At 39.2% G+C, this 13368-nt stretch overlaps 1 protein-coding gene across 1 annotated transcript in view; it reads left to right on the plus strand.

The window, feature by feature from the left end:
• Positions 1-13368, plus strand: part of LOC103113428 (EGF-like and EMI domain-containing protein 1) — a 684559-nt gene that overhangs the window by 634345 nt on the left and 36846 nt on the right. The window contains 1 exon segment of the mRNA XM_060171006.1: positions 8098-8294. Coding sequence (XP_060026989.1) covers positions 8098-8294 — 197 coding nt within the window.

Consider the following 13368-nt stretch of genomic DNA (forward strand, 5'->3'; position numbering starts at 1 on the left):
TCACGTGTGTGTGTGTGTGTGTGTGTGTGTGTGTGTGTGTGTGTGTTGGTGGGGGGAGAGACTCTTCATAAGCAGTGAAGCAGGTCTGAAGCTGTCTCTCCTTTCTTTCCCTATCTCCTCCTCCCATTAAAGGTATTTTGAAGTCTTCTAATTTATGGACAAGATAGCTCACCTGGATAGTGGGCTTGTTTTGTTATGCTTAAGATAATAGGGTCAAGGATGGGTCCCCTATATAATGGAGGAATTTTCAGCTCTTTTATGTTTTTCCTTCTCTCTCTCTCTCTCTCTCTCCATATATATAGACATAGATATATTATTTGTACTTTTTTGATCCAATATTCTTTGCATTTGTCTTAATCTGTAATTGTTAATTTAGTGAAACCAATTATTTCCCTTGCCTCTTTTTGTATAAGTAATATGTCTTTTATTTTTTCCTATCTTGATAACTGTAAAACTTTAAGTTCCTCATTCCCTCTTTTACTGTCTCCCTCCCTTTTTTCCTTCCTTCTTACCTCCTTTTCTATCTACTTTAGACCCCCTTTTTCTTTCTTTCTTTATACTCCACTCCCTCCATTCCTTCTTCTCTCTTATCTTCCTCTTCTTTTTATCTTTTTTTGACTACTGGCTAAGGGAAACTAGAATTTTTCAAAACATTTTGTTTGCAACATACAATTTTGTTTGTTATTCTTTGTAAAGCACGATTCAGCAAAGTTCTTATTTATGTCTAGGAAAAAAAGTAGCATCTGCTAGGGTCAAAATGTAGGAAATTGCATATTTATGAGTTTTCAGCAGTAAACATGACAATATTATCTTGTTTATTGCTCAAGTTTGCTTCATTTCCAATAATAAATAATAATCATTTATGAAGACCAAATTTCACTAGAGTGAAGGTAGTGCTTTGTCTGAAATGTATATACACATGTTGCTGTTGTTTGTCTGAGAACAGATTAAGGTCATGGATGTTCTGTAAAAGCATTCATGCATGAAGTAAATTAAGAATATTCTTTTCAGTTCACTCTTGGATCAACTTTGCTTTTTAGTATGTGACTAGACACCAGGTGTAAATCTCTCACTCAGGCTGCAAATGATCAGGCTGGTCCCAATGCAAGCATTTATTAGATCTAAAACCCAGAGCTGTTCTAGAGATATTTATCCAAAATACAAATATCTGAACAGCAGAAAGTTTATTAAATTTAATAATTGGTTAGTTATTAGAAAATATTTTTTAATATTTTTAAAATTCTTGTTATCTTTATTTATTTATTAGATAGAGACAGCCAGAAGATGAGATGAAGAGAAAATAGGGAAAGACACAGAGAGACTCCTGCAGCCTTACTTCACTACTTGTGAAGCTTCCCCCTGCACGTGGAGACCAGAGGCTTGAACCCGGGTCCTTGCACAGTGTAATGTGAGAGCTCAACTATGTGCGCCACCCCCGGCCACATAGAAAATATTTCGAAGTATATCCTTTGACACTTTATTTAACAATTAGGTAATGGAAACATGTGCATTGATAAAACTTTTCAAGATTTTTTTTGATGCTTCTCTGAAGTCTGAGTCAAATATCTTAAGTGTCTTGACTAAAACTACAATTTTCACTCTCTACTTTTGATTATGGTTAAATTTTTATGTATAGGGGACAGGTGGTGGCACATGTGGTTGAGTGTACACACCACAGTGCATAAGGAACAGAGTTCAGGATCCTGGTCCCTACCTGCAGTGGGAAAGCTTTACAAATAGTGAAAAAGTACTGCAGATGTCTCTATCTCTTCCTCTCTATATCTTCCTCTCTTCTCAATTTCTCTATGTCTCTATTCAAAATAACTAAAGGAAAACATTAGAAAAATTATATACAGGTAAATTTCTCTGTAGCCTTATAATCTCTGGCATGCAATCCAGAAAATACGTGATTATTAGATAAAACAAAACTAAAAGCTGAAATTCATGCAAAAATATATGATCAAGTGAGGTCTGAAAACAATTCAAGCAGTTTAGGAAGCAAGTGAAATATGGGTCAAAAGGATGGAACATTTTAAGAAAACCTTGTGACCCAGGGAGGGATGATGGAGTTTCAGATCTGTTCCATGTTGTGGTTGGTAGGCATGAGACAAGCTAGAAATAGCCCTGGAAGAGTGAGAATAGATGAAGATTCCAAAAAGTGGGTCAAAAAAAATGATAGACTTGGGAACTAATTTTCCAATTAGTGATACAGTTGTGCTTCTTGTTAATTGAGGACAGGGACTCCTGAGATTTCTATGTTTGCCAACTCTAGTTGTGACCGAGGAGGCTTTTAAAAATAGCTTTCAAATTGAAAATGAAAAAAATCTAGGCATTATACTAAGTAAAATTGACTTATTTTTCAAGTTTTCCCCCTCCATAGTCATGTGGTATAATCCAAAGGACAATAGCAGAAAAGGAAAAATAGTATCCAAGTTTTTGAGAGCAGTGCCATTTGTGACATTTTGTAGGAGAATGCATGTTTTGTGTCCAGATAACCTTCAGTTAGCAATACTGTCATGACCTCTCACCTTGGTTGACTGATTGCATTTTCTTTGCTTTTCTCTTGTCTGCATTTCCTTACATTGGTGCCCTTTCCAGGGTTAATTGAGACAATGACCTTTTTCTATCTGTGGCTGTCTGTGTAGTTATGGAGCCCTGAGATTTTGTCAACTTAACCCTGACAGGTTACTCAGCTTAGCTGTTCAACAAATATTGAAATAAAAGCATATGGCCAAAAACTTGATGGGAGGAGGCTGTGCCTTTATTTAGACTAGTTACAGTTTTCTGATACCTAGTCCATGAAAAGTACTAGATGGAGAGCCTGCTCTTACTCATTAGCCAGTTATATTAGAAATGATTACCTTCGACTGGCAAAATAGTTCACTTGGATAATGTACTGTTTTGTCATGTGCTTAGCCCAGGTTTGAGCCTGGCCTCCACTATATTGAAGCAAACTCCTATGTCCTGTGCTTGCTTTCTTTCTCTCTCTCTATCTTCATATCTATCTTTCTATCTGTCTGACAAAGTCAGCCCAAAGGACTGAAACAGAAAGAGGATGAGAAAGAAGAGAGAGAGGAGAAGGTAGAAGAGGAACTAGATAAGGAGGAGGAAAAGGAAGAAGACTACATAGTTTATTTTTTTTTAGATGAAAGGTTTCAATTTGACAACCTTAGTGCATCTTTATTTTTCTCCCAGTGCATGTACATCTTAGGAAGAAAAATCCAGAATTGTAGGATTCTAGAATAATAGTATTGAAGGAGGCAGCAGAGACCATAATTTAGAAAAACCATTGAAATGATAGGACAGTACAGAGTAATTATATCAACAATTAAATACCAAATACCAGGACCTTACTGATTCTAGTCAAGGCATCGTCAGGAAATTCAAGCTGATGTTTTGAAATATTATGTTTTATAGTGTACAATTTAAAACAAACACCTATCCTCTTAGAAAATTGCAGTTGCTCTGTCTTCTTCTTCCAGTTTTGTGAATTATTCTTTATTTTCCCATGGGAAAATCTTGAATCTGAAGTTGTAGGGGTAAAAATTCTGTCAAATGTTCAGTAAATGTACTCCTTTTTACTCTTTTTCTGAAGGTGACTTGTTGTTGTTGTTGTGGTGGTGGTGGTGGTAGTGGTGGTGGTTTTCTGTTTATTCAGTCTGATTGCTGTTTAACCTGGAAAAAATAGAAAAAAATAGCATCCTATGCTCAGAATGTGTTTTGTAGACTATTTTCACACTTTAAATATATGTAGCAGGCATAGAAAAAGCATACAAAAACGAACACACTCATCCAAAAAGATCTTTGTACACCTATGTTCAAAGCAACACAATGTGTAAGAGCCAAAACTTGGAAGCAACCCAAGTGTCCAAGAATACATGAGTGGCTGAGAATTTGTGGCACATAAACACAATGGAATACTACTCAGCTATTAAAAATGGTGAATTCACGTTTTTCACCTCATCTTGGATGGAGTTTGAAGGAATCATGTGAAGTGAGTTAAGAGAAGGATGAATATGGGATGATCCCACTCATAGACGGAAGTTGAAAAATAAGAACTGAAGGGAAAGCAGAAACTTGGACTGGAGCTGGTGTATTGTACCAAAGTAAAGGACTCTGGGGTGGGGAGCAGGGTTCAGATCGTGGACCATGATAGCAGAGGAGGACCTGCTTGGGGGCAGGGGAGGGGGAATGTTAGAGGGTTATGTGGAAAACAGAAATGTTACACATGTACCGACTACTGTATTTTACTGTTGACTGTAAACCATTAATCCCCCCAATAAAGAAAGAAAGAAAGAAAAAGAAAAGTATTCAAACCACATGTGTCCACAGGAGGGTCTCATACTCTGCTTGTTATGGCTTCTTCCATGTCTGTACTGTCTGGCCTGTGAAATGGGCCATGAATAATCAGAGGGTTTAATTTGTGAGTGAAGCTCATCATATGTTCTGGTGTGCAGGTAAATGTCTGTCTCAAGTAACAGTGGTCCTTTCCCCTCTCTCCCCCAGACCTGGATGAGTGTAAGAGTGGAGAAGCCTGCTGTGCCCAACTCTGCATCAACTACCTAGGTAGCTATGAGTGCGGTTGTCAAGAGGGCTTTCAGATCAGCTCAGATGGCTGTGGGTGTGATGGTGAGTTCCTGAGGCCTGAGGTATTCCTGATGGGATGGGGAGGCCAAGGGTAAGGGATGTTAAACAAAGGGCAAGGGCAGGAAAGGGAAGGCATTGACACTGAAGTAATGGGAAGCCCCATGTGGCTTGGCCTTTTGAGAACCCATGGGTTCTAACAGCTTGGAGCCTTAGCTGCTCAACAGTAAAGTGCCCACAGTAATAGAGCTAGTGGGTAGATGAGAGGATGGAATAAAGGCAAAGCAAGTAGGGTAGTGATGAACACAGGGAAATCTCAGAAATAGAATAGTAGCTTCTGTTACTGAAATACACATGGGACATCAATCGCTTTAAGTTCATATACAGACACGTGAGATTCTAGCATACCACAGCATGCACTCTCTTCTTCTCTTAATCCTCCTCCTTCTCTTACATTTTTTTTCTCCTTGTCTCCACTAGGGCTTACCTTTTTCAAAGAGAAAGAGATTGACAGAAGGAGAGGGGGCCTGGCAGTGGTGCACTGAGTTAAGCACATGTAGTATGAAGTACAAGGACCCAGGGTCCTCACCTGCTGGGGGGATGCTTCACAAGAGTATCTCCCTCTCTAGATCCTCCTCCTCCTCTCTTAATTTCTCTCCGTTCTTTCCAATAAAATAGAAAAAAAAAATTGGCCACCAGCAGTGGAAGATCCACAGTGCTGGCATGGGGGTGGGGAAGAAGAAGGAAGTTGGGCATTTTAACAAAGACCAATAGTAAAAGGGCTGCCAGTTCCGAGATACACTTTAGATTTCTGACAGGATCCTTGATGGAGTTGTTTTTATTAGAGATAATAAGTGATTTAAGTAGTCATTTTAGCTTGTTCTGAATTATGTGTTCTAATTAGTTACTTACTGTTAAGATATTCCTTGCTTATATATTTTTAAAATGTAATTGGAGAATCTGAATGAAGGGAGTAGAGTGAATTCACCTTCTTCTGTTAATAAGAACATCTCATGTAAGTCATTTCTGTAGTTATATTTTTAATATTTTGCCTTGGGGCTGGGGATATAACTCAGTGGTATAGCCATATGCCATGCATGTAGGATGCCTTTAATTTAATCCTTAGCACCATGCATATAAAACAATAGTTTTAAAAATATATTTTATTTAATTTTATTTTCTGATATAGTTACCACTTATTTAGAACCACATTTTTTCTTGAAATCAATATAAAAATTTGACTATTAATACCTATTTCAGTAGTGGTAAAGTTATACAAGACTTTAGTGCCTGGGGGAAGATGATATATCTTGATTTAAAGAAGTAAATTCCTGGCTTTTGTGAGGTATGTGATTTCCCTGAGAGATCCCAGTTCCACAGTACTGCAGTATAGATGCCAGCACAGAGCATACAACTGTGATATCTCTAGATTCCAAACAGTGGAGTATAATACCACTTACTACACTAGATTCAACCAACAGAGCCCAAAGCATAGAATTTCATGTACCATCTGGAAAAAAGCAAGCTAGGAGATGAATGTATGGTGTGACTATACATACTTGGGTACACACATCTGAGTGGAAAAGGTCACCCCACAACCTGAGGCATAGCTTAGAAGCTCAGCTTCACAGGTGAAATTTTAGTATCACAAACACATTGCTCCTTAGAGTGTGGGCTCCCCTGTGAACAGAAACCTGTAAATCAGATGAAATCAAGGCCCAGGCTTTTCCTCCCTTCCTTCCTTCCATCTTTCCTTCCTTCCTTATTTCCTTCCTTCCTTCCTTCTTTCCTTCTTTCCTCCATTTCTTCTTTCCTTCCTGCCCCTGCCCCCAACCTGCCACCAGGGATATCCCAGGCAATTTAACTTGCACAGTGAATCCACCTCTCCTACCTGACATAATTTTCTTGTTATGAAAATGTACTTGTTTTATTTATTATGATGAGACAGAGAGTAATTGAAATAGAAGGAGCAAATAGAGTGAGAGAAAGAGAAAAAACCTGTAGCAGTATTTAACTGACTATGTCTCCTGAAGCTATCTCCCCAGCCCCCCAGCCCCCAGCTCCTAGCTCCATGAAGTGTTCCCCCTGGAGTTGGGTGCCAGAGACTTGAACCCTGATCCTTGTGCCTAGTAACATGTAAGCCCAACCAGATGGCCACTGCCCTCCACCCTTTCTGTTTCTTTTATCTCTACAAATTCCTACAAAATTTTGACAGAATCACACATACTTAATGCTTATTCATAGATGTTGAACAATTTAGGAGTGAAGGAACATTCTAGAAAATAAAGCACAGCCTGAGACCACTGGATTGAGTTTCATTTCCTAGAGATCTTGTCTGGGGTAGGTGGTAGGAGGAGGGCAGACAGTGGCTCAACCAGCTAAGTGCATATGGTACTAAGCACAAGGACCCACAGAAGGATCAAGATTTGAGCCTCTGTGCCCCACCTATAGAGGGATGCTTAACAAATGATGAAAACAGATCTGCAGGTGTCTTTCTCTTTCCCTCTCTATCTCCCCATCCATCTCAATTTCTCTCTGTCTGATCCAATAAAAAAGGAAAAAAATGTCACTAGGAGTAGTTGATGCATTGTGCCAGCACCAAGCCCCAGTAGTAACCCTGGAGGCAAAAGAAAGAAAAGAAAAGAAAAGAAAAGAAAAGAAAAGGAAAGGAAAGGAAAGGAAAGGAAAGAAAAGAAAAGAAAAGAAAAGAAAAGAAAAGAAAAGAAAAGGAAAGGAAAGGAAAGGAAAGGAAAGAAAAGAAAAGAAAAGAAAAGAAAAGAAAAGAAAAGAAAAGAAAAGAAAGAAAAAGATCTTATGTAGACAGCCAGCCATAAACTTGGAAGTAAAGGAAATAAAAATAATTGACAATCTAATTCATGAGAATTTGGGGTAGGATAGGGCATGGGCTGTGCTTATTCAATGATAATATATTATCATGACTCCCAGGAGTCAGCACTATCCCTCTCATCTCTCACACCTAAAGGAGATATTGTCTCAAATTTCCTAGATGTGGACGAGTGTCTAGACATGAATCTGGACTGTGACCAGCTGTGCACTAATTCTGTGGGGACATACCAGTGCACTTGTGGGGCAAACGCTAGAAGAAGAAGTGCACTTGTGAAGACAGCTACAGGATTGCAAATGATGGAAAAACTTGCATCTGTAAATTACTCTGAAGACTTTCCCTATATCTCTTCGAAATGACTTCCAGGAGTGATGGAGATCACAGAATTCTCAACTCTGGCCTGCCCTCCTCTAGCTTTCTTCACAGGCTGAGATCTGCCTTTGCCTTTTATTCTCTAGAGTGTCAGCTCCATGCTCTCTGCTGCTTGATTCTCACCTTCCATTACAATAGGCTGTTTGAAATGGCCTCCTCAAAGACTTTTGCTTTTCAGTCACCCCCTGCCTGGGAAGGTCTTCAGATTCTCTCAGTTTTTTTGTATCAATCCTCGCTGCATTTTCCCTCCTTTCAACCAGCCTGTTGAATCCAGGCACTTTCCTGTGTGGTCTTAGCTTTAGAGGATGAGCTAGAGGAGGAAGAAGAGCAATTAGAAGTTGTGAGGTTTCCAGACCTTCCTTTCCGGAACACACCTCAACTTCTTCACTATGCTGCTGCCTTCCTATCTCACACACACCAAGATGAAGATAGTGAGGAGGAAGCGGAAACAGAGATTGCAGAAGAACTGGTTTCCCTGCACACAGTTGGTGAGTAAAAGCATCACCTCCCCATACTCACTTTTGCCTGTATATATTTTTTCCTCATTGGGGAGATTAATGGTTTACAATCCACAGCAAAATACACATGTAGCTGGTACATGTGTAACACTTCCCAGTTTTCCACATAAGAGTCTAACCAATACCAGGGTCATCCTCCTCGAAAATATTGTAGGACCTGAACATTTTGCCTTTATTTTAAAATAATTCACATCCATTTTAGAACAGTTTTGTTATTAATATCTAATGCAATGTAAGGTTTTTTAAAATTTGTTTAAGAAAGGATTAATTAACAAAACCATAAGGTAGGAGGGGTACAACTCAACAAAATTCCCACCACCCAATCTCCATAACCCACCCCCACCCCTGATAGCTTTCCCATTCTCTATCCCTCTGGGAACAAGGACCCAGGGTCATTGAATGTTGCAGAAGGTAGAAGGTCTGGCTTCTGTAATTGCTTCCCCGCTGAACATGGGCGTTGACTGGTCGGTCCATACTCCCAGTCTGCCACTCTCTTTCCCTAGTGGGGTGTGTCTCTGGGGAAGCGGAGCTCCAGGACACATTGGTGGGGTCTTCAATCCAGGGAAGCCTGGCCAGCATCCTGGTGGCATCTGGAACCTGGTGATTGAAAAGAGAGTTAACATACGAAGCCAAACAAATTGTTCAGCAATCATGGACCCAAAGCTTGGAATAGTGGAGAGGAAGTGTTAGGGGGGTACTCACTGCAAACTCTAGTGTACTTCTGCTTTCAGGTATATATTTTGCAGTAGTTTATGGATACGTGTGAACATAAGCTGTCTCTCACAGAAACTGGTGTATATCTAGGTTATGGGACTTTGTTAGAAAGTGAACCACCTGAGATGAAATTAGAGTGTACTATAAAAGGAAAGGTCTCACCCGAGTAAAGAAGCTGAAGGGTTGTCATTCCACACGTGAAGTCTCTGGACACAGTCTGGGGTGAAGCATGTTTAGGTGACAATCGTTGCGTTGGTTAGGTTGTGATTGGCGAATGCAATATTATTTGGTATGGATTGGGAGATGCATACGGGAAAGTGGGCCCTATCCAAGGGTTCCAGGACTGGGGAAAGTAGGGGCTATATAGTGGAGATGTGAGGTTCCTGCTGTCTTAGGGTTCAAAAAGACAATCGATAGTTAATTTTATCATCACATTATCTGGTAATTGGGTTAACTTTCAAAAGTCCTTTTGTTATGGTTTGCTGTACAGTATCCAGTATCTTGTATATAGCTGTGCTATTAGATGCTTCTAATACACTTGGTCTAGGCTTTTGAGAGAGCCTGCATATCAAATACACAGCCTATATATTAAAAAGATTCAGTTTGTGTTTTGAAAAACTTTGAGACATACAATTGATTTTCCCCCTCTCATATTAATTAACTACTGATTTATATGACTACATTTCACTAGGAGTGTACATAAACACCATTCCAACCACCAAAAGACTGTGACCCATCCCTCCCACCCACTCCTACCCCCCACCGGCCCAGGAAGCTACATGTCTACACCTAACCACAGGGTTTTTACTTTGGTGCCCTACTTACAATTTGATCAGGTCCTGCTTTTAGTTTCCCTTTCAGATCTTCTTACTCAACTTCTGATGATGAGTGGGATCATCCCATACTCATCTTTATCTTTCTGACTTAGTTCACTTAACATAATTCCTTCTAGCTCTGTCCAAGATGGGTCAGAGAAGGTGGGTTCATTGTTCTTGATAGCTGCATAGCATTCCATTGTGTATATATACCACAGCCTTCTCAGCCACTCATCTGTTGTTGGGCACCTGGGTTGCTTCCAGGTTTTAGCTATTATGAATTGTGCTGCTATGAACATAGGAGTACACACCTCTTTTTGGTTGGGTGTTATGGAGTCCTTGGGGTATAACCCCAGGAGAGGAGTTACTGGATATATGGAAGGCCCATGTCTAGCCTTCTGAGAGTTTTCCAGACTGCTCTCCATAGAGGCTGGACCAATTTACATTCCCACCAGCAATGTAAAAGGGTTCCTCTGTCCCCACATCCTCTCCAGCATTTGTTGCTGCTGTCCTTTTTGATGTATGCCATTCTCACAGGAGTGAGGTGGTATCTTAGTGTTGTCTTAATTTGCATTTCTCTGACAATCAGTGACCTAGAGCAGTTTTTCATATGTTTGTTAGCCTTTTGGATCTCCTCTGAGGTAAATGTTTTGTTCATATCCTCTGCCCATTTTTGGATGGGGTCATTTGCTTTTTTGGTGCTAAGTTTGCTGAGCTCTTTATATATTTTGGTGATTAGTTTCTTGTCTGATGTCTGGCATGTGAAGATCTTCTCCCATTCTGTGAGGGGTCTCTCTGTTTGTTTACTAGTTTCTTTGCATGTGCAGAAGCTTTTCAATTTGATGTAGTCCCATTGGTTTGTTTCTGCTTTAGTCTTCCTTGCAATTGAGTTTGGTTGATCAAAGATGTCCTTGAGGTGCAGGTGGGAAACTGTTTTACCAATGTTTTCCTCTAGGTATTTGATTGTTTCTGGTCTGACATCTAGGTCTTTGATCCATTTGGAGTTGGTATTTGTTTCTGGTGAGATAAAGTGGTTCAATTTCATTCTTCTGCATGTTACAACCCAGTTTTCCCAGCACCATTTATTGAAGGAGCCTCCTTTTTCCATTTAATCCTTTGGGCCCCCTTGTCAAAGATTAGATGTCAATAGGTGTGGGGATTTATTTCTGGGCTTTCAATTCTGTTCCCCTGGTCTGTGTGCCTATTTTTGTTCCAGTACCATGCTGTTTTGATGATGATGGCTTTATAATATAGTTTAAGGTCTGGGAGTGTGATGCCTCCATTTCTGTTTCTTTTCCTCAAGATGGTTTTGGCAATTCTAGGTGTTTTCAGGTTCCACATAAATGATTGTAGTGTTTGTTCTAGTCTCTTAAAGAAGCTTGGTGGAACTTTGATGGGTATTGCATTACATTTGTATATGGATCTGGGGAGAATATTCATTTTGATGATATTTATTCTTCCAATCCATGAGCATGGGATATCTTTGCATTTCTTGGTATCAGTTTCTATTTCCTTGAGTAGCAACTCATAGTTTTCAGCATACAAGTGTTTCACTTCTTTGGTCAACTTTATTTCTAGGTATTTGATTGATTTTGCTGAAACAGTAAATGGGAGTGATTTCTGGATGTCTTCTTCTTCAGATTTAGTGTTTGCATAAAGAAATGCCACTGATTTTTGTACATTGATTTTGTAGCCTGATCCCTTGCTATATTGCCTAATAACTTCCAGTAATTTTCTGCTGGATTCTTTAGGTCTTTCTATGTATACTATCATATCATCTGCAAATAGTGAGAGCTTGACTTCCTCCCTTCCAATCTGTATTCCTTTGATTTCTTTCTCTTGCCTGATTGCTATGGCAAGAACTTCCAATACTATGTTGAAGAGTTACGGTGTCAGTGGACAGCCCTGTCTAGTCCCCGATCTGAGGGGGAATGCTTTCAACTTCTGTCCATTGAGTATGATGTTGGCTGTAGGTTTGCTATATATAGACTCCACTACCTTGAGGAATTTCCCATCTATTCCCATTTTTTGTAGAGTTTTGAGCATGAATGGGTGTTGGATTTTGTCAAAGGCTTTCTCTGCATCTATTGAGATAATCATGTGGTTTTTGGCTTTGCTTTTATTGATGTGGTGAATGACAATGATTGACTTACAGATGTTGAACCAGCCTTGCATTTCTGCGATGAATCCCACTTGATCATGATGAACAGTCTTTTTGATATGTTTCTGTATCCGGTTGGCCAAGATCTTGTTTAATATTTTGGCATCTATGTTCATCAGAGATATTGGTCTGTAGTTTTTCTTTTTTGTTCTGTCCCTATAGCTTTTGGTATCAGGGTGATGTTGGCTTCATAGAAAGTGGAAGGGAGTATTCCTGTTTCTTCAATCTTATGGAAAAGCTTAAGAAGTATGGGTGCTGTTTCCTGAAGGTTTTGTAGAATTGTTTGTGAAGCCATCTGGTCCAGGACTTTTGCTGTTGGGAAGAATCTTAATAACGGTTTCAATTTCTTTGTCTGTGATTAGTGCATTTAGATTTTTTAGTTCTTCTTGGTTCAGTTTTGGAAAGGCAATTCTAGGAATTGTTCCATTTCTTCCAGATTTTCTAGCTTGTTGGCATATAGTTCTTTATAGAAGTTTTATGGGATTCTCTGGATTTCTGTGTGTCAGTTGTGATATCTGCTCCATCATTTACAATTCTATTAATTTGAGTCTTCTCTCTTTTTTGTTTGGTGAGTCTGGCTAGGGGTTTGTCAATTTTGTTTAATCTTTAAAAGAACCAACATTTGGCTTCATTGATCTTTTGTATGGTTCTTTTATTTTCGATGTTGTTTATTTCTGCTCGAACTTTAGTGATTTCTGTCCTTCTGGTTGCTTTAGGGTTCCTTTGTTCCTCTTCCTCTAAGTCCTTGAGGTGTGCAGTAAGGTCGTTCATTTGAGCTTCTTCTTGGTGTTTAATATGTGATTGTATGGCTTTAAGTTTCCCTCTCAGTACTGCTTAACTGTGTCCCAAATATTTTGATAGGTTGTGTCTTCATTTTCATTAGTTTCCAGGAACATTTGAATTTCCTGCTTGAGTGAGTCTCTGACCCAGTGGTTCATAAGGAGCATGTTGTTTAGTTTCCAAATTTTGTGTCTTTTAATAATTTTCTGTTTGTTGTTAAATGTTAGTTTTACTCCACTGTGGTCTGAGAAGATACTTGGGATGATTTCAATGTTCTTGAATTTATTGATGCTTTCTTTGTGGCCTAACATGTGGTCTATCCTTGAGTATGTGTCATGTGGATTTGAAAAGAAGGTGTATTCCAGTTTTTTGGGGTGGAAGAGTCTGAAAATGTCCAAGAGATCTAGTCTGTCAATCTCTTCATTCAATTCTCTTGTATCTTTATTGGTTCTCTGTTTGTTGATCTGTCTAAGTGTGAGAGTGGGGTATTAAAGTCTCCCACTATTATTGTATTACTATTGATGTATTTTTGAAATTCTTTCAGTAGGTGCTTGATGTATTTAGATGGTCCCTCATTGG

This window comes from Erinaceus europaeus, chromosome 14 (genome assembly GCF_950295315.1).
Source record: "Erinaceus europaeus chromosome 14, mEriEur2.1, whole genome shotgun sequence".
Lineage (NCBI taxonomy): Eukaryota > Metazoa > Chordata > Mammalia > Eulipotyphla > Erinaceidae > Erinaceus > Erinaceus europaeus.